The sequence below is a fragment of the Perissodus microlepis genome, chromosome 15 (genome assembly GCF_051167445.1).
Source record: "Perissodus microlepis isolate ML-2025 ecotype Zambia chromosome 15, ASM5116744v1, whole genome shotgun sequence".
NCBI lineage: Eukaryota > Metazoa > Chordata > Actinopteri > Cichliformes > Cichlidae > Perissodus > Perissodus microlepis.
In genome coordinates, this window is record NC_140475.1 from 15,315,812 (window position 1) to 15,337,777 (window position 21,966).

General features: G+C 38.1%; 1 protein-coding gene across 1 annotated transcript in view; it reads left to right on the plus strand.

Moving 5' to 3' along the window:
• rngtt (RNA guanylyltransferase and 5'-phosphatase) overlaps window positions 1–21,966 on the plus strand; it is a 105,681-nt gene that overhangs the window by 52,573 nt on the left and 31,142 nt on the right. The window contains exon 12 of the mRNA XM_084953778.1: window positions 13,011–13,079. Coding sequence (XP_084809904.1) covers window positions 13,011–13,079 — 69 coding nt within the window. The remainder of the gene's footprint in view (window positions 1–13,010; window positions 13,080–21,966) is intronic.

Below are 21,966 nucleotides of genomic sequence, written 5' to 3' on the forward strand. Positions count from 1 at the left end.
GTTACAGTCTCAGCCCACTGGAAGCTGGCAAGTTTCCCTTAAGAGTGAACTAATCATAAAATTCAAACAAGTCTAAGTTTTATTAACTTTTTGGTGTGTGACAGAACTTTTTCTAACAGGCGGGTTTTGACCTTGATGATGAACTCTTAAAAAGTTGGAGGTTATTAGTCCTGAAACATAGCAAAAAATTTGGTGGTTATTTTTGGCAGGTATGGGCTTCAGCAGAAGGTATTGTGTGGTTGAGGACCAATCAGAAATATATATCCATACACGCACAGTGCTCTGAAGAAGAACAAGAACAATACTAGTAACACAGTGTCTAAAGACACAACTTAACTTGTCTCTTTGCCAAGCTGTCTATTATGTCTAGTTACAGTCCGGGTTCATTCCTTAAAGATGTTTTTTGTTTCTTTTGTTATGCCTGAATGGTTCATAGGTCAGTGTTAAGGGGCTTAACAAACAATTAAAACAAAAGACAAACAGCCAATGTCCAAAGAAAGGCTTTGAAAAACCTTCAGAAAACCTGTTGCTGAAAATTCAATAATAAAAAAAAGTGTAGAAGAATTTAAGAAAATTATTTCATTTTTTAGCTACTAAAATCCATGTTTTTAGTAAGCAAAAGAATGCAGAATTTGTTTTATTTTAATGAATAACATGAAAATGAGTTGCTGTTGTGAGCAGATGAGCAGACGTCTTCTGGTGGAAAGGTCTGTCTGTGAGGGGAAGAAAGAGAAACAAGTTACATCTGTTCAACTCAATTAATTGCTCTTTAAAGTAGGAATAAATTTAAACGGGCTTTTCTTCTTTAAATTTCTGTTTTTTAATTCAATTTTTAAAAGCAATCATGCGGTGAGGCCTTTTGTAAAGCGTGCAGTAATTAAATGTGGTTCAAGGTGTATTCAGATTCAATTAAGTCACAGTTTAGTAACCTTAACATTAAAAAAGGATATTAGAAGGTCTAGGTTTGGCTGTGCCCTTTTTATAGAGTTTCTAATATCTCACCGTCATGTATCATATTTTAGGCCTAAGATGAATAAAGATCCCCTACAAAATACTGATATCTCCAACACAGCTAGCATCTTCTCCCTGGAAACTAGAAAGTCATGAAATGGGGAAAGAAGAACCAACTTTCTTAGCTGAACTCAATGTCATCTTGAAACACCTTTTGTTTTTCTAACTGAGATTGAATTTGGATAGAGACCTGAAAAATGGTTATCTGGATACTTTTTTTTGTGAGATTGCAGTCTTTTCACAGAGCACGAACCTAATCACACTGGGCGAGATTAAGGTTTAGAGTAGCATGCTGAATATAAAAAAAGCAATGAAATCGACTTCCCTTTAAAATGTAAGTAGAAAAGTGAAATAGATTTTAGGGCAAATGCTCTATAAAATCACTAGGGGTAGATTTTGAATGAAGGCAGTTTTGTTTGGTTGCTTTTTGTTTGTGTGCTGCTGTGATGGCTGCTTTTCTCCTGCAGTTTCCTGATGACAAAATAAGTTGAAAAGTTGGACCGAAAGTATTCAGAATAGTCGCTTAGAATATCTGTTAGTTTGTGTGCAGTTCATGTTGTCCAAGTGGCCCGAATAGTTTCCCTTGTTGGCAACATTGTGCTTTGCTTTAGATTTCACTGGTATTCCTATTAAATGGTCAGTGAGTATAAATTAGTAGTGCACTGATTGTCAGCAGTTGGTGACATATGGCCTTGAGGCTGCCTACACCTGATAAGCAGCTGCAGAATCTGTGCTGAGAGTTTAACCTAACATCATTTGAGTTGTCTGCTTTATACTTTAGGCTGTGAAAAAGGCGAACTGAAATGCGTGCATGTTTTAAATTATACCAGGAATTTATCTCTGCAAAGCCAGAAGAAGACTGAGTTTCTACGTAAGGTTTTAACTAAATGGAAGCACTTTCAAAATTCAGTTGGAAAAAGTTAATCCCCGATGGTAGTGCTGCAGATGTGCGAGACTGAAGCAAGCTACACCAACATTTCTCTTGTTAAATAAAACTAGTTCATGGTCAGAAGGCCAAAGTTACGCTTTCAGATGGCCGATGGCCAAAATGTGATGAGAAGCCTTTTTATTCTTTCCCGGCTCCCCTTCCTCATTATTAATGGTTCTTGATTTCATGTAAATGTCCTCCCTTCATGGTGCTCTTGTTGCATTTCCCTGACTCATGAGTCAGAGTTCATGTTTGTCAGTCGGAGCAGGTATACTGTGGTGGGGCCGGAGGAAAGTAACGCCTCCGGAACAGCATGTCTCGTTAGCTGAAGGCTGTCAGTCGGCTGGTTTCCCGTTGCTCCCTGACCTCACACCTCTGTCAGTCCAGCTGTTGGTGCTGAAGAAGCAAGCACTCAGGTCTCCATCTTTTTTTTACCTCCTTCATGTGGGTGTTTTAACTTGTTTTAAAAAAAAACACACACAAACACGCTTTAATCACAGCTTAATATCAAAGTTCCTCTGTGGCGATCTACCCAACATACTGGATAATGGGTAAGCTAGTAAGATCAAATCTACATTATTGACCTTCATATCTACAAGATTTATTCGTCCTAATTAAGGCCAGAAAATTATCTAATTTGAGGTTGGGGGGAACTGTAACGTCTCAGCTGCATGTCCCACCTACTTTATGAAAGGCACTGCAAAAAAAAAGAAGGAAAAAGTGATTTGTCAGCCTGCACCTAAGGCCATGGTAATACATCCTCCACGGTTAGGTTCAAGAACAAGCTGCACTTCATAACCTGCGTCCTCACTCTCTCTCTTGCTGCTGTGCCTGCTGCTGCACCCACTCATAGAGGGAAACATGTTGACTGTTGTATAAGGGCTTATGCTGCGTGGAAGAACACACAACATGGACTGGATGACTAATGTTTGTTTACCTCAGTTGCTTTGAGATTTTTTAGTTTTCTTCAAAGCCTCCAAGACATTATGCAAGAGCTGATGATGCACGGCATATCTATACAGTAAAGGTCGGATTCACTAACGGGAAAGCAGCTAAATATGTAGCAAAATCAAGTGAGGCAGCTTCTTTTATTTGTTCTGCTTGCCTGCTCTCCTTCCTCCTTCCAGGCTCAGGGCGGATGACGAAACACGTGTCCTCTGGGTCAGGTCAGCAGGTGTTCTTGCATTTTGCTACTCTGCTTTTAGGCTGCTGGTTTCTTCTTCTTTTTAAACCATGGTTGTTTCAGGGTGTCCTTGTCCCCATCCATCCTAATAAAAAGCCCTTATCAAGTCAGCAGCACAACTTCTATTATGTTAAAAAAACAGATTTTTTTTTTTAATAGAATTTTTCTTTCTTACTAAATTTGTAATCATTTCTGTGCTGTGAATTTTAAAGTCAAAATTGTATTATTATTATTTTTTTAATTTGTACAAGGACATAAAAACATGAGTGATACTGCAGCTATTGCATTATTTCGTTTTACAAAAGAGGAAAAAATGTTTTTGAACATAACCATGGAAACAGCATCTAAGCTTCAAGCTCGAAGTTGACATTTCCCATGGCAGCTGCTGGCTGGCTTGAACCTGAAAGGTGAAATTATTACAGACACACTACAAATTCCTGTGAGGCCCTATGGACTACAAAATGTCACACTGTGTATCTGTATAGAGAATGTTTTTCACCCTCTTTCCAACACATGATCCTATTAAATGCATCTGTTTCAGAAGAAGGACCTACATAAAGGTAAATATCAATAAAGTCTTGTTTAAATTGCTTATGTAATACATGAGTGATAATCAACAGGAGATGAGATGCAGCCAATAGACGGTGCCTGTTTATTTAAAACTCTCACACATGTACCCGTCCATTTTGAAATGCCTCCATAATGCGTCTTCTGTCAGGCTAACTAAAAGAAACTGCCCCAAATACATTATTACTACTCACCTGTGTAAGTTTGATATGTATACAACATATGTGTTATATGTATGCAAACTGCCACATAAAATTTTTATAAACTTTAAAAAAAAATATATAGACATATTGTCTTCATGTAGGTAATCAACCAGAGAAATTTCGTGGTTAATCTAGTAATTCAGGCCTTTGGAAGTTTCATGGGAATATCATGCATCATTAGTTCTTACCAAGTTCACTCTCATCCCTTATAGAGGCATTTTTACAGGTCTCTGCTACAGAGTTTTTGCAGACACATTTTGAGTGTGGTGCATTCTCATACTTTGTAATTTTTCAGGAGCAAAATATACATTATTTAGTATAATGCCAGTATTGCTACATTTGTTAGTATTAAAAGGTTTAATTGTATCCATTCTGTTTATGCATATACATTTTCTCCTTCTCTTATAGAAAGCAAGTGCAGTTGTTTTTCCTAAACAAGAAGGGTTGTCTAAAATATTTATGCTCCAGCGTGAAGCAAGAAATTTACTCAACTAATGATCCAATTAGTAAACAGAAGAAAAGGTAATCTGCAAATATTTTAATTGATTAGAATAGTTTTATTTTATCTGACAAGTAAACCACCTTTTTTCTTTTAGACTTTTAGTTGTCTAGTCATTGGACAAACACACAAATGGAATGACTTTTCGGTTAACAAGGATTATTTGCCAGTGTGAGCTGTATGCCTGATTGTTAGGGACATACGAGATGTGCCATTACCAATGGCCTGGGTTTGATTCCTTACATAAGAGGATCTGTCTCTAGTCTACACACTCAACTGTCAAATAAAGTGAGCAGTTACTTAAATGAATCTTTTTCTGCTAAAAGTTAGGTTTTTTAAATGCTTTGGAGTATGCCTTTGCTATTCAAGGTTTTCATTTAATATCAAAGTTTAAGGTCAGTAATAGTATAACCACATCTAAATCCTGACATGTAACTCCTTTGAACTCTTCTACACAAAGTCCGATCTTTTACCTTTCAGATGTGCAGCCAACTCCAAAACCATCACACTCTCTTCTCTTACTGACAGCACAGCATGCTATCGGAGCCCAGTAAAAGGCTGCCTCCTGGTCATTGCCTTTTCACACTGACACTCTGTCTGCTGTCTGTATGAATGTGTCTGAGTATGTGGGCTGTGTTCAGCACTGCTGTGCGTTTGCAGTAGTCAGTTTATCTTTCCTGTCTTGGAGGCAGACCGGTGATGTGTCTAACTGGCAGTGGTGTAGCTTCAGCTCAGACTTGGACTGGCTAAAGTCCCATCTCTTTCCTATGATCACTTAATTAATGCCCAAAATATTGATATTGCTCAAATATTGACATTTTTACTGTCTCTTTGCAAAGGTTTCCACTGCTTGTACCAACTTGTAATTTAGTTTTTTTGGTTGTAACCCAGTCTTTAGACCCACTCCATACCCTTTTACCTCTTGACCAGTCATTGATCAATATGCAAGTATTGCATTACCTAACCATCAATAATACCTGGTGGCTTTTTTTTTTTAAAATAATGACTCACAGAGTTTGCTTAATTAGTTATCTATATTTTACAGATGTCCTCACAAAGAAAGCCAAGTAAATACAGTTACCTATATCTCTAAAATAGAATTCAGTCCAATGCAGAAATAACACTATCAGAGAGGTGTTAATGAAGCTCTGCGTTATTAATGCTTTAGTCAATAGGGTTACTGAACCAGACTTAATATTATTCATTATTATGTTCAAATTTTTTCATGATCTTGTAAAAACTTTTTCCAATTTTGTGGCAAGAAATGTTGGACCATGTCCATCAGTCATCAAGACACCTGTCCGGTAAAACCAAATTCCCCTCATAACACAGTTTAATTTCACGCTGCGCCCTTGTGATTTTTCATCATCTTTGGCCTGTTCTAGTTTAATCGTCTAGGTGTTAATAATTGAGTTTTTTTTGGAAGTGTCAAATCAAATACAATCAATTTTCTTTTTTTAAAGACACTGACATTTTCAAGACTGGATAACCATGTTTGACTCCAGGCCAGCCAGTGGTTTAGCTGCCTTGCACACTCTGATGTGGGCTTTTCATCTAATAGGCAACTGCACACAGCCTTTATAGAACCATTCACATTAGGGTTGAAAGGTTCCTCCAGCAACAGCCCCACAGTATGACTGGAATATCAATCCATCCTTTCCACCTTTGATTCAGCCCCCGCACCTAGACCTCCTTAGAGTAAAGAGGATGAGCAGGCTGCAGGAAAATACAAAGGCTTTAGGAAACAAAAGTGCATAATAACAGTCCAGCTGTGGTGAGGAAGAGATTGTTATATTGCACAAAAAATAAGCCAGTGTTACTTTAATAAGAATGAGCTGCATTATCCTGAATGCTTGGATTATTTCTATAAAAACACACCATAAGATGCATTTTGCATACATTATCCTATTTTTACTCTTTATAAAATGTCACTGTAGATATTCTTCATTACTTCATTACAAACATTCTGGGACAGATTCCTTATAAATATTTTCACACGTAGCTCTGTTTGGTCACTTGCAACTTTCGCAGTGGAAACATCAATTCATTTGTTTGTTTGTTTTTATAAATTGAATAGGAAGAGTTCAGTGCACCTTTAATGCCTCCTGGTTTATTTCATCTTGGTAGGACTGCATGGCATTTTGACTTTTAGTAGAAATGCACAGAAAATGTTTCTACCTGTCCGTTTTACTTGGTATTTCACACAAGCATTTGCAGTTCAGCCTAATACAGTCTGTCATTCTTAACCACATGGGGATGGGTCATTCAAAGTCATCTTCTAGATCACAGCTGTAATTTTGACCAATGGGATATTTTGTGGGAGCAGCAGAAAAGCTAAAAATGGTGCAGATTGGAGAAGACAACTGGATTAAATAAGAGTAAACTGTTAAAATCTTTACCACAGTAGTGATTCCAGGTTTTTTAGACCAAAAAATCCCCAAAGAAGAGCAACTTCATAACTTTTACGAAGGCTTCATTTTCAGTTTGTTTTTGAAGGTGAATCTGACTTTACTGCAGTTATATGGATGAGAAATTATGGCGACAATTATGGTCGAAACGGTCCGATATCAAACTCCAAATGTATTTGATAAATTTGTTTGTTCTTCTCGGTTGACTGGTGGCATTTGCACATTTATTTCTCTGTCGCTGTCATTTTTCTCCTTGTGCATCAAGTCATCAGAGCGTCAGGGCCATTACCTAGCTGGCTGTCACCAGCTGTCACTAGAGCTAAAATGATCAGTAGATCGAAACAAAAGCAATCTGCAACACTTACAGTATCCGCATTCCCAAAGGGCAAATGCCCAGTAGTCTTTTGGTGAGTCGTGAGTCGTTTGGTACCGGGCCGCGAGAGTTGAGGCTCAGGTGTGAAATGTATAGTTTTCAGGGTTTTTATTGGTTTTCAGCGTTATTTTGTTATCGTTTTTATCGTTTACTCGGTTTTCCTTGGTCTTTTCACGTGTGTTATGAATAAATTTTCTTTTTTTCGGTACCGGTACTAGTTTTATTTTGTTGTATTTATCCGCAACACCTTAAAGGCCGGTCCATGAAAATATTGTCGGGCATAAACCGGTCCGTGGCGCAAAAAAGGTTGGAGACCGCTGCTTTAGATGCCTTGAGCTATAGGGTGAGGCCTCCTGCTTGTTCCTGCTTTGGGCTCATTGTTGTGTTTCTCAGCTCGTTCCCGAGCCATTTTCGAGGTGTGGTAGGGCCTAATGTCCTGCTGCAGCATGTTGTTGCTCTCTGGCAGTGTCATAGTCACGGTTGGTCTGCCAGAACTGAAGGATTCTCAGCAAAGCATTGCATTCTTCACCTGGGAGTGGTTTTACTGTTTCGACTGGTGAGTGTATAGCTTCTAATAAATATCTATGTTCTGACCATTATGGCATTTTTATTTTATTTCATTTTACTGAATCTGTATATATTCAGATAACCTGAAATGACTTTCTCCTGTGTCCTTTGCTTATATAAAATATGCGTTTTACTCTGTTGAAGACGAATCACAGTAAGAAAAAGAGGGAAGCAGAGTAGCATACTTCATGTCATTTCAATCCTATCAGTATTTGCTGGATATCATTCATCACTGTGTCCCTTTTGTGAAATGAGCTCGAACGTGAAACACTGGTGAAGAAAATGGTCTAACTTCCATCACTCTGTCATTCAGTCTCTCTCAAGGGGAGAAAAACTGCACTCTATATTACTGGTTGATTTCCCCGAGCGTCTTCGTTGTCCTGTTTCTGCCGTGGAGTCTACGATAAAGTCCTGATCTCTTAATGGGGCTTTGTTATTCACCTTAACCTACTTGTCCCAGGCTCAGCTCTGTGTTTCCTTCCTAAAGAGGTTTAACCATAAAAGCAGGGTCGCTGCCCCCTCTCTGCATTATCACTCCAAGGAACTTCCTTACTGTAGGAGTACGTGTGAGTGGAAGTCTTCTTTTCTGCTCATCACTCCATCCAGGGTTCACTGTGCTTGCCGAAGGTGGTGGGTGGGTGTGCTAAGATGGCAAGAGAACTGAAATGGAACTCCCAGATCTTACCGCCTACGTGCCGTTCCTTCATAAAGACACCATTTCTTTTTAGTCTGGCTACCTGCCTTCTCCATGTCAGCATGGTTGTCAAGCTTTGTGTGATCTGCTGTGACTCATTCATCATTCTGGAGAGCACTGATGTTGCTCCACTTTCTTTGCAGATATGGCAGGGAGTGAACACTTTGCCGTTGCTTTAGATAAATGCATCTGCGCCCCTCTAAGGCTAATGACTTCTCTTACTTTCCTGGAACACATCGTCTGAAAAACGAAAAAGTACTTTGTGGAACTCCTCTAGTGGTATAATAGACATGCTATTTGAATGCAAATTCATCATCTTTGAAGAAGAAATGAATGCTGCTACACGCTTTATGCTGCAAATGACCCAAGGATCACACCATTTTCCATAGCATCCATATCACTGAGATCGCCATTTCAGTAAAGGTGATGAGTTATTGTGTAAATCAAGTGGTATAACAGCAGGACAGAGATCAGTGGATGAACAAAAGAATAGATAACCACAAGAGGAGAATATTGATAAAAGTCACACTCTCTAGTCCTGCCGCGCTGGTAAAATTTCATAGAAGCTGTCAGATTTTTTTTTTTTTTTTTATGCTACCAAATGGATAAACTTGACTGTGGAGCCTTTTGACCACAAGTAGTGCAATGGAATGTTTTGAGGGGTTTTTTCATGAGTGGGTCCCCTTTTCATTTTTACTGTGCATTCAAGTGTGTGAAAGCAGGTTTTTGCTTCCAGCTTTACATACTCTGCTGGTTCTTTCCACAGTGCTGGTTGCAGCACTGTGGAAAGAATCGTAGCAATATGTGAGCAGTAGAGGTAAAAAAAAATAAAGACAAAAATAAAACTGGCTTTGCAGATGTTCAGTGGAAAAAGAAACACCTCAAGGACAAACATTAATTATAAAGCATAATGTTATTTTAACCTTTAACTTCTAATAACAAGGACGTCAGAATGTTTTGGCACCATGAATATATTTTTTTTCAGTAAATAAAAGGTGATAAAAGTCTTTATTTAAAAATTACAGGAAAAAATAGTGCCATGCATGTGGTATAACAGGTAATTTCTATATTTGTGTCTTAATATCAGTATCTTTGTATCCCCATTTCTTTTTAAAAATAAAAAGTGAATAAGTGTCCTCCTTCGCAGCAGTTTTTTTCTGATGTATTGTACAGCAGAATCTGCTCTCTTCAAAGAGAATTTTTGTGACAGAGTATATCATCATAGATCACAGAGCAGCTCAATCTGTTGGTCTAATGCTGGACAAAATACTCAGGTCAGCGGGACCTTAACAGGAGAGACAGTCTATATAAGAATTCTATGGTCTTCGCAGGCTTTTTGAGCCCTGCGCTGAGTGGAAATTTAGTTGTCTCATTCCACAATTTCTTGTATTTGTGATTGAGCTTATAATTTGGTTTGTCTCCAAGCAGCACCAGGACAGATGACAATCTCTCATCTCCTATACTACAAGTGTGTGTTAGCTCATCTTGGCTCTAATCATAGTTGGCAGTCTTCATATCTACTGAACACTTTGCTATCTCCTAGTCAGCAGGCACTTTACAATGTTCATGGCTGCTTATTGAAATGTCAAGGCTGGACAATAAGTGGAGATGTATGCAGGCAATGTTAATTAAAGTTTAATGACCTCACTTTATTGTCTGTCATTACAGCGAAGACATGATAGAATATATTATAAAAGGTCACCCCTGTTCCACCTTTCAGTACCTTTCTGCATGGCTAAAATGCATTGCTTTCTGCTGTAGCACATCTTGATGGCTTTGATATGATACCTGATATCTACTGCAGTGCACTAATGCATTTGCTTTCTGTTTTATTGACCAAAGCCATTTCCTGCTTGCCGAAATATATTTACACTCTGCATGAACATACCAAATGCCAAAGATCAGTGAAGGTTTGCAAAAACAGCATAAGAAGCTTCCTCCAACATAACTACAGCAGATAATGTAACGCAGTTTTTTTAAATGACTGATTTATCATGTTACAATTTCATTATTCCTTTTTAAGATAGTTCATAAAAAAACAAACATCTGATGTTTCCATATTTTTTTATGCATTTGCTCTTGGCCAGCACAGTGAATTAAAATACAATACTGACACAAAGATGTGGGCCACGATGAACTGAGAGGAACTGCAAAGAATTCCCTGTGGGTTCGTCTGTATGAGTCACACCTTTCATAAATAGTCACGTAGCTGATCATTCATATAGTGCATATTTTTGCAACAGAGAGTGTGACATTTCTTGCTTTGCAAGCCCTCTTTCTCAGCTGATTTTGTATTTTCTGCTAGTGTTTGGCCCTTGAAATGCTTATATTCAGTTCTGCAGTATGTAGCTGTGCAATCATATATTAGGTTTGACAACTGGCAGAATTTTCCATGCCACATGACACGTTTCTATATCGATTTCTCCCTTTCCCAGCAGTAGCAGCAGAATTAGTAGGTTTCGCTTCCAGCCACTGTGAACATTGACTTTATATTGGTAATATTTCACAGCAAGCACAACACTAACATCCCAACATCACAAAGTCTTTGCACAGTTTTATTTTTGTGGAAGGTTGATTTGCCACGCGATTGCAGTTTCATCTTGTTTCTCTTGTTCACTCTTGAAACATTCGTTTGAAGGTCTTGCATTTCAGTTTCTTACATTTTCAAATATCACTGAAGATGGAGTACTCGGCTAACCCTGGCTGGCCTCTTCACATTGACCTCCCCCCTGTCAAGCACACAAAAGCCTCAGTCTTCATTTTTATGCTTGACTGCACACGATTTTTTGGCATTTTATTTCTCTGCTTTCACAGTGTTTGGATTAAAGCAATTAAAAGTTGTTTAATTTTCACAGTTACAGAGTTGTATGCTTCCATTCTCTACATTAAAAAAACACATGGAGGGAGTACAAGAGAACATAGCTTAGTGAACCTGCAATGAGGCACTATATTTGTACTGCAAAATATGCAGGTTTATGAAATAAATACACGTTTAGTGTGCAATAACAAGAGTAAAGAGTATTACATGTTTCGTGGAAGGCATCCTAATAGGTATTAAACTAATTATGTTTTTGAGTTTTTCAAAAGTTTGCTTGAGTATTATGGATTCAAAAAGTTAAGTTCTGCCATGATTTCAGCAGATCAGTTGTTGGATCAGAGAAATCCTTCTAAGCATCCACTTGAGAAATCTCATGCAGCGTGAGCTCATGAATCTGCTTTAACTACAAAAACTGCAAGCTTCTTTGCAACTCACCTTCACCCCAGCTTCTCTTTTCAGGATATATCTGACTGAACCAAGACCATTTGTCTGGCTCTGTAGTTGAAGAGGTGTGCTATTCCCTCTTTATGCTTTACATAGATATGTTTGAAACAGGTTTGAAACGGCATTTGGATTCCTCCATCAGCTGACTAAAAGGGGAAACAACTGACTATGCTATGGGTAATAAATAGATCTCTCTATGCCACTTAATGGACAGGCAATGGAAAAGTGGAAGCTGATACAGGAAATCTTTGTTAGGTCATACCAATAGACCATATAAAAGCTACTGTGACATCATTCACCAGTTGTTTTTTTTTTTTTTTAGTTTAATAGCCTTGAGATGGGCAATTTTTTTTTGTCACCATCTTGAAATGTGATTTGATGACAAGAAACATGTCTAACTGTGAAACCTCACACTCATTGGCTAATGGCTTTCAAACACAAGGTGGAAGCCAGTGAGCATATCCCTGATAGTCCTTGTTTTTGATGCTTAGATACTAAAACCCACACTTAATGAAACCGTGGTCTTTCTCCTCATTACCCTCCATTGATGTTTCCAAGAGTCATCTAATAGGTAAACTGTGTTTTTACTGCAGCTCTGGAAGTATCCAGTGTAAAAACCTAAAACCGACTGTAGATGGGTAACAGTATTTATTTGAAAGACAGGACAAAAATTTAAATTGCTCTTGAATTGGGAGATTTCCTCATCTGTTCCCCAATGCAGCTGGTATATTCAGCATTAATTTAGAAATGCTAATATCCTTGCTGTTGTTGCCATGGCAGTTGATGTGCTTCATGATGTAGAAAATTTTCTTTTGCTGTACAATGACTCTGTCTCCCCTGGGCATCCCTCCTCAAGTACGGTGCCATTGTTCTCCTTTTCTTAGCAACAGCTACAGTGGTTGGTGTTCATAGAAGAGATGAAATGCTGTCTTTCACGTCATCTGGGACCTAATGATTTCTTGCTATTTTTGTCCTTAACCTAGTCTGTCAAGTTATCTGTATTGATCTCTCAGAGATGCATTATCAGTCAAAAAAGATTAGTGCTTAGTCTCAAGGCTACAAGGAGAAAATAACATATCAGGCTTGTCCTTGTAACTCTGAGTGATTTGCCAAATATAAGCCTTCCGGTTATGCTGAAACTCGATACTTCATTGCTTTTAGAGTGTTAGGTAAGTATTGGCAAGCTCTATAGCTTTAGAAAACTTCATAAATCAATGTAATTTCCTGTAGTTTAGCTAAAGCTGTCAGTTGTCAATCTTATCATTAATCTGTTTTACTTGACTCAAACTGGGCTTTTTTCTTGTTTTTTTTCCAGCTCCTAGAAGGCAGTTTCACATCCCAGGTCAGCCATGAAGTCGATGGGCTTATCTTCCAGCCATGTGGGGTAAGCCTTCAACAGAGTGTGACAGTTTGTCATTTTTCAAACCCTTAGTCCCGTTGCTGCAGGTTGATTGTCAGACTCTGCTTTGTCTTCCTACATGCGCATACAAAAGAATCGAACAGCTTGTCACTACCACCCACCGTTTGTCACTCTCTTTGCCAGTCTTGCCCTCGGTTATTGTAAAGGAAACTGCAATACATGAATTCACAGGCCTTCCTGTAAGACAGTACGCAGTAAACTTGACACATAGTGTTTTCTGTTACAGCCTAAACGAACTTGGTTGAAATACGTATTTGCTTGGTGTTACGACAGCAGAAAATCCTATGGTGGTAACACTAAAACACCTCTTTTCGTCATCTGCGATCGACTCAAGGACTTCTAATCCACTGCAGTATATTCTACTTTTGCGAAATAATTTACAAACATTAATGCAGAAAGACCCTGGACTGAAGTTTTTATATTTTACAAAAACTTCTGTCCAATTTTCAACACCATTACAGAACCACCATGGTTTTATATCGTCTACGCCAAATTCTGACCTTACCTTCCTAAAGTAGCAGGAGAAATCGAGACCGATCCGACCATGTAACATTTTTCCAGTCTTCTGTTGTCCAGTTTAAGTGAATTGCAGCCTCTGTTCTTGTGTAATGGGAGTGGCACCCAGTGTGTCCTTCTGCTGGTGTAACACATCAGCTTCAAAGTTTGATGTTTTGTGCATTCAGAGATGATCTTCTGCACACAAGGACTGTGCCATATTAAATTGTCCATGAAAATACCAGTATAAATGTTTACATGACATAAACGTCATCCTCCAACCAGGCTATGAAGAAGGAGACACGAAAAGCTGCTGATGTGTGACCCAAATGTAAAACAAGTGACTCCACTTGTTTAACTAAAGGGTTAAGCAGTTATTTTATACTTTTACTTAAAAGTTCCAGACAAAACACTTCCTAGGCTACTTTTGTGCTTGCATTTGACTTTGTGCAATAGTAGTGACAAAGCATATTGCACTAATGGTAGCTTGTGGAAATAGATTTATGCTTTGAAATAGGTAGTGTGTCATCAATGACAGCAGCACACTGAAACACATGGGTGAAAAGCCCTTCATTTTGTTGGCACTAATAAATAAATGCTCCTGCCTGTAAGCTACAGTCATGATAATGTTGCTCTGTTCTTTTTTTCTTTTTTTTTTTTTTAAAAGATATATATATATATAGCCAAAAGTATCATAATCACACTATATCACTTTCCCCTGCTGCATTCATTGGATGTAACGAGTGTTTATTTGAGTTACTGTTCCTTCCTGTCAGCTCCAAGCAGCCTGGCCATTCTTTTCTGACCTCTGACAACATCAAAGCATTTTCATCCAGACTACTGCCTCACTGGATATTTTGTCTTTTTCATTCTCTGTAAACCCTTGAGATGGTTGTGTGGGAAAATTCTGGTAGATCAGCAGTTTCCGAAATACTCACACCAGACAACCTGGCACCAGCGACTACGCAACCATTCAAAGTCCCTTAACTTGAGTCGGGGCCATGTTGATTGGCTGATTAGGTATTTGACTTCACAAACAGTTCAACATGCGTACCCGATGAAGTGGTTGGTGAGTGTATGTTGACTAGAGGTGTAAAAGTTGCTATTGTATTGTATTGTGACACCCCACATTGGCCACGTGCTTATTTAGCTTATGCTGTTTAGTCATGTGGAGCTGTTAATGCCTGGTTTAAAATAGGCCCGTCTGGTAAAAGCTGGAATGTTTGTTAGAGAGTGAAGGGCAAATAGATCAGAGTAATAGAGTTTTAGATAGATTTTTGTTTATTCTGTTTATAATATACAGAATGACCCTGCTGCCAGGTCGCCTCTGATAGCATTGATTGCAAAAAGAGAAAATGAAATCCATTTGGAATCTTATAATCCAAAGTGCGTGACCAAGTTGAATGTTAGTATTGTCTAACTAAATGTAGCTATGAATATTTTATTGTTTTGAGTCATGTACCAAGTAATGTTTTTGCTGTTTCGTATTCTGGGCACAATTTCGAGCGGTGAGGGAGTTTTTCCTAATTACAACAAGAACAGCAGAATGTTCTTGGCCAGATTGAATCCAGCTTGTTTTCATGTAAAGAACTGGGCAGCCATCAGTTTCATTACAGGGATAATTGGTGTTAATGTTTTTTTGTTTAGGCACCTGCTTATCTTTGGTTTTGACTCTGGAAATATTTACCATGTGTGAGTGAGTCAAAGGTAAATAGCAGGGAATGCAAATTTTACTTTCCAGTTTTGGTCACTGCCTATTCAGGAATGTTAAATACGACGTATTGACACACACATACATACATACATACATACATACATACATATATATATATATATATAGATAGATAGATAGATAGATAGATAGATAGATAGATAGATAGATAGATATATATATATATGATTATCAAGATTTCTTCTAATGTACAGTAGATCATTTACATGGAAGTTAAAAGCTTCTAAAAATCCATTTCTGAGGGTTTTCCTGAAATTGGTACCATAAGGAGGTTCTGTTCCCATTAGCATAGCTATGTGGAAGCCATTGAATTGCAATTAAGCTGATTTATATTAGAGCTATCATAGTTAAAACCTCATTGTTTCCTAACAAATCTAGTCGACACACAAAAAAGTGATGTAAATTGTGTAATAAAAGCCAACATTTTTCATACAAATATGCAACTATTTAAAAGAAATAGGGTGACACTGGAAAGCAACACTGGATTGCTTTCTTTAGGCCTCAGACACGCTTGACTAGAATTCAGTCGGTCGCCACAAGCAGTTTCCATTTCTGGTTTTGTATCTTAAATGCTTACGGAGTAGTTATCAAGTGTTTACAGACAAGTCACCAACTAGGGGCAATCAAGGCAATCTGCTCATGACCAAAGCAATCTCAAGGAGGTTTTTGTTGCAGTACTTGGTGATTGCCAGCAACCTTCAGCAGTCCGTCGCCATCTGGTTGAGGAATGTGTTTTTCCTAGTCCTCCCTGCCAGGGAGTAGCTGACCGGTCTCTGGGCCCGTGTGACTGGGACCTGAAGCTGGAATTGTAATTTCAGACGATGAATGCAAAGGTCCATATAGATGTCCTTACGCCTGCCTGTTTTTTGTGATCACGTGGACTCATCCACAGACATTACATCACAGTGCAGCAGCTACACATGCGCCCCAGGAGGCAGACTTCAAAGTTCTAAGTATAACAAGAACGACTACCTGGTCGTCGGGTCTCCAGTTGTCTGAGTCTGAATCTTACAGATTTTTCTCTGACTACAAAAATTAAATTCAAAACTTAAATTTAGAGAACCACGAAAACTAAACTTCACTGGTTAATTGTTGGTGAGCATAACTTCTCTTTGTTAGTCACAAAAAAATAAAATATTAACTCTGCTGTAAAGTGAATTCTCATTGAGATTGCAGAATCAACACAATAGGGCTGCAAGCCTGCAAAAAATAACCTGAATTCTAAATCGATCATAGATTTAACCACAAAACACAGTCGGTGTGTTTCTCCCTCTTGCTGTTTTTCATGATTTAAGAAGTAATTATCATTTAGAATAACTGTAGCTATACCCGTTTTATAGCCACAGTTCTCAGGAAATCTGGCAAAGAAATTTACTGGAGGCAGTATGTCTGTGAAGGTTCTCAGTCATCCAGGTCATCGTAGTCAAAGGAGCTTGCAAAGAAAAGCGTCTGGACTTCTTTAAGTTACTTGAAGACGTTTCACCTCTCATCCGAGAAGCTTCTTCAGTTCTAAGGTCAAATGGTGGAGAGTCCCAGATATAAACCTAGTGGGAGTATCCCCCCACAGAGGGACAAAGGGGGTCCTTTTGTCCCTCTGTGGGGGGATACTCCCACTAGGTTTATATCTGGGACTCTCCACCATTTGACCTTAGAACTGAAGAAGCTTCTCGGATGAGAGGTGAAACGTCTTCAAGTAACTTAAAGAAGTCCAGACGCTTTTCTTTGCAAGCTCCTTTGACTTACTGGAGGCAGGTTTACACAGCTGCACTTTTCCTCCACCATCTGCATTCCTAAGTAGTTTCACAGAGCCTGCTTAATTGATGCATCACTGTCTCAGTCAGTATGGTGCAATAAATTTCTTATGTTTTGCAGGTGTTTTGGTCCTTCAGCAGTATCATCTTTCTAATTTCAGTTTTCTCCTTTTGATTTGCCTTTGCATTTTGGTTCTTTATGAATGTGGTTGGGTTACTCTCTTCTCTCTCATGAAAGAAAGAATCCCGATTAGATTTATGGTTTATTATTTCTGAATTTGTTTGGTTTTTTTTAAGTCTTTGCAAGATTGTTCTGTTATATTATATTATCCTTATCATTATTTATAAATTATTTACAGTCTTTATCAGAAATTGTTTTTGGAATCAGAGCACTACGGTTTTGTTTAGTTTTTTTATTGTGCAGCTAGTCATTGATTTATGATCATATAGTCATCTGCAGCCTCTGTGAAATGTGATATGGAGGAGGGTGTTGAAAGCACACTGGCTCGTTTGACGTCACTATGTATGTGTCTGAGAATTTGAAAAACCTTCAGAGGAAACGGCTACATCATCTGCATCCCAGTCATGGATTAGGACGATGCTGTCAACTGGGGTTTGTGATTTGTTTTGGCAGCCGTGGTTTACAGAATTGAAATGATTGCTGTTCAGCAGCCAGGAAGGGAATCATCAGGTGCAAATGATCTCCAATGAGAAAACTGATTGCATAGACAGGTCATTGTTCAAACAATTTGTTGTCAGGTGCCTTTTTTCACTCCCTCCCCTGTATAAGTCTCACCTTTGAAATGGATAGAAGTCCTTTCACATCACTGAAAGGCTGTGCACTGTAAGAGAGATTTTTTCCAAGTGTCTGTACTCAGTTTGATATGTGATTGAATCGTCTTTTAAGAAACGTTCTTCAGCTGTTTCACATATCTGCGAATGAAATCTTGCCAAACTTTGAAGGTCAGCAGCTACTTCCTCCCTGCAAAGCCAGGCAAACTAATGGGCTGGGACCCAAAAAGATGACAAGTGTTTGACTAAATGATGACGCAAATAGAAGAGAAATGAAAATATTATGTAACGTCTGTTTTTATTTATATTGAACAAATTTCTATCCATCTGCTCTAGATGGAGAAAAAGAATTATGATATACTTCTGCTTTAATGGGAGTTAATTATTTAGCATGCATCTAACCACTCCGAACAGCGTGATAGTAGCCTGGGTACAATCTCAACAGTTAATAATAAAAGCTGCCATCACTAGGGTTGGTAACAGGCACAACGCTGACAACACTTTGGACATAACACAAATAGGAAAGATGTGCACCTGCTGTTTTGAGGTCTATTTGAAAATAGTCCGCCGATGTCTTACTGTGTGCTGAAAGCACTATAGCTCCCAGTTTCACTATTTTATAGCACCCTAGAACAAAAGTTATAACTAAAAAAAACAGTTATACCACTTCAAGTTGTGTCTTTCAATGTTCTGGATATTAGAGAATAAAAAGAAACAAATCTTTCCGTGTTGCAGTACTTAGATTTTGGATAAAAGAAGAGTCTTTTCTTCTAGTGCATAGGTGTCAAACTCTGGCCCACGGGCCAAATTTGGCCATACCAAATTATTATTAGAGCTGGCCTACTGGTATTATACAGCTAATATATATATTGTTTAGTATTAAGCTTTGCTTGTTCCATATTCAGTTTTTCAGCAAAACTTGTTTGAGTCCATAAGAAGAGATTCATTCTTAAATCTGGAGGAAGATTTTTTTTTTTCAATAAATATTAATGTTAGCCCGCCACTTTGTTCCAGTTTTGAATTTTGGCCCACTGTGTATTTGAGTTTGACACCCCTGTTCTAGTGCGTGCAGTATAGATGGAAATCTAGCATCAAGGTGGAAGTGAATACTAATATGTAATGGCCTGCACCAAATAAAACGTGTTACCAGAGATGAATTTCCCTCAGCTGTTTACAATGAAGAATTAAGTATAACAGCATGGAAAGGGCAGATAACCCTAAGTTGTAGACAACTTGCATATTAAACCTACAGGACCTCCTCAGCCATGGAAACCATATCATGAAGCTCCTGACACAGAGTTATTATGCCAGAAGGTTTAGAACTCTAAAGTTACTGAGTCAGGGATGTATGAAGGACTTGAGCACATTATATGGTTGCGAAATGCTTCCACTATACAATAATACCACTTGCGTTTGATCGAGGACTATATAAGGGAGGTGGCAACCTTTAACAATATCACGCTCAGATTAAGTGAAGTCTTTAGAACTCTTTCTTTCATAAATGTTTGTGAAGGCAGATTGCATGGCTGGGTACTTGATTTTATACACTTGTGGCATTTGGAGTCAAAACATCTGAATTCAATGATTAAGAGGGTTTGGTACAATAATATGTTATTCGGTATTTTAATGTATCTTAATTCATTATGCATTTGAAAAAACACACACAAAAACAGAGACAGTCTGGCGTTGAGGCTTTTCTAGTTCCATTTTCACTTGAGGGTGCTGCCAACTAGGAGCTGGCGACCTGCACATTAGTCAGATTTATGGTTTGGATGCACTCATTCGCTTCAGGACTAATCTTATTTAGAGGATTGCGTGCTGGCCAGATGTGATTAGCCTGCTTTAGTGAGAGGTTTGTTTGCCATTTAACTAAGAGAGCAGCATCTGCCACTCGTATACTAAATTTTGTTTAAAAAAAAAAATTGTAACTAGGAAACAGTGCGAGCTGTGTCGTTTGTGGATTTCTAACATAAAACAAAAGAGTAGTGTTTTTACTATATATTTGCCACTTTTTTTGAGTCGTGACATTGATTTAATGCTTTAGACATGATAGCAGCATTGCTCTGCTAATGTATAGGCCTTTTTTAACTTTTATTTATTTTTTCATTTTAATAAAAGTCGATTTAAAAATGTTAGATGTAAATCTGCCAGATTTTACCAAAGTTTATATACTTTGGTAATAAAAACACCTTTCAATCATTTGCTTTAAATTTTAAATATTTTTAAGTTTGTGTGTGCCCACTTCTGGATACTTTGTGTAAATTCATCACTAAAAGTCACTGAATTTTATTGACATCTTGCATTAGTGGTTGCCACAGTTCACCGTCTTTTTGTGTATGCTTCGTTTTTTAAATAGTTTCATTAGCATTAGCTCAAAGTGCACCTCTGCTCAACACACAAACACAGCCATATGGAGCTCCTAGCATGGTGTTAAAGTTCAAGTAAAAAGAGTAGGTCAGACAAGGAGATGAGGACTGGCATTAGAATTTATTAAAGATTAATGACTGGAGAGAAGCACTTTGGAGAAGTTGTGTAATATTATCTTTTACTTCATAAAAGGCAAAAAAGATGCAGTCATGCACTGCGACAGAGAGAGCACTGTTCTCTCATGTGTACTGGTTTCCTCCAGATACAGACACATTATGGGCTGTGAAATTCCCTCAAATAACAGAAGGCCAAGAGTTTAAGTTATGCAAAAGGCTTCTGATCTTTTGGTCAGCTTTATCCTCAAGGTACACAGTCTTTTAAGTACATTAGTCATTCAATAAAGGCATATTCACAGAGGTTGAAAGCAAAAAGCATTTACTGCCAACAGCTCCAGCGATCATTAGTGTGCAGGGAGCCAGTAACACTCCTTCATATTGAAATTGTTTTTCTAAGTCATTGATTTGTGTTCGTGTCTACAGAACCCTTTGCAACCTTAATCTCTTTTTGTGCGAATGGGATTAGGGTGGTCTCGGGGTTAATCTCAGCGGGGTCTTACTTCAGTGAATGCCCATTAATGTTAGCACAAAGGTTAGCGCCACAGCAGCCATCGGTCACTAGTCGCGTTATCTCACCCAACACATGGTGTCCGTGGGATATGTTTTCTTTGTTTAGGGAACATCGGAAAGAGTTTGAATTAAAAGATTTTGAACGGAATTGCCACAGATGGCAGAATTGCTTATGGGAACACTCCAGATGGTGATCTCGGTGAAAAGAGTACGAGGAAAAATGTTTCTCTTCTCTTATTTTTTTAAACCACATCATTTAAGCTGTATTCACAAATCTAAGGCAGTGCAAATACTGTGATTCATATACAGTTTGGACCCGGTGAAGTTAAAGCTTTTGAATCATGTTGCTGTAGATTATTTGAGACAGATATTTGAGTTTAGAGGGCACAACATTCATTAATGCGCATTTTATTTGCTCCATAAATCAGCATAATCAGTTTCTGTAAACTCACTTATTCTTCAGTCTGTGTTATAGCTGCAGTTTACCTCAAGTTTTTCCCCTGCCCTTTATTTCTCAAGCCGGTTTCTCCCAAGAGGGTTTGTTTTTAATGCAACGGCACCATTTTGCATATCAACACTCAAACCATGCATCAGTGTGATTCACAAAGAAACAGACCAGTGTGTCTGAAGCTTTACTCTTGGGAACAGATTTATTGGACTTGTCCCGCCTTTTGTCTTTAATCCATGGCACACTTGCCTCGAAGGACAAGGATGTTATTAAATTGAGACATTTAAAAAAAAAAAAACTGTAATCAAAGTACTTACACGAACCCTTCAGTAAGCTTCCTTTTACAGTAAATCAGGCATTATACATAAATTAATATTTCATTTATTATGAATGATTTCTCTTCTAATTTGGCAGATTCACTTTGATTATGGTGGTGTGTCTCAAAGCACAGCAATCAGCCTTTTTTCAAGATGCACTTAAGTGTTGATAGATTATTGTGTAGCAATCAGAGGCTGGATTTGTTTTATGCTTTCTGTAATTGTCAAATAATCAGTTCATAGATGACAGGATTTGTTTATTTAATAAATACCATAACCCTCAGTAGGGCTGGGCCATATCATACCGTTCACGGTAATACCAG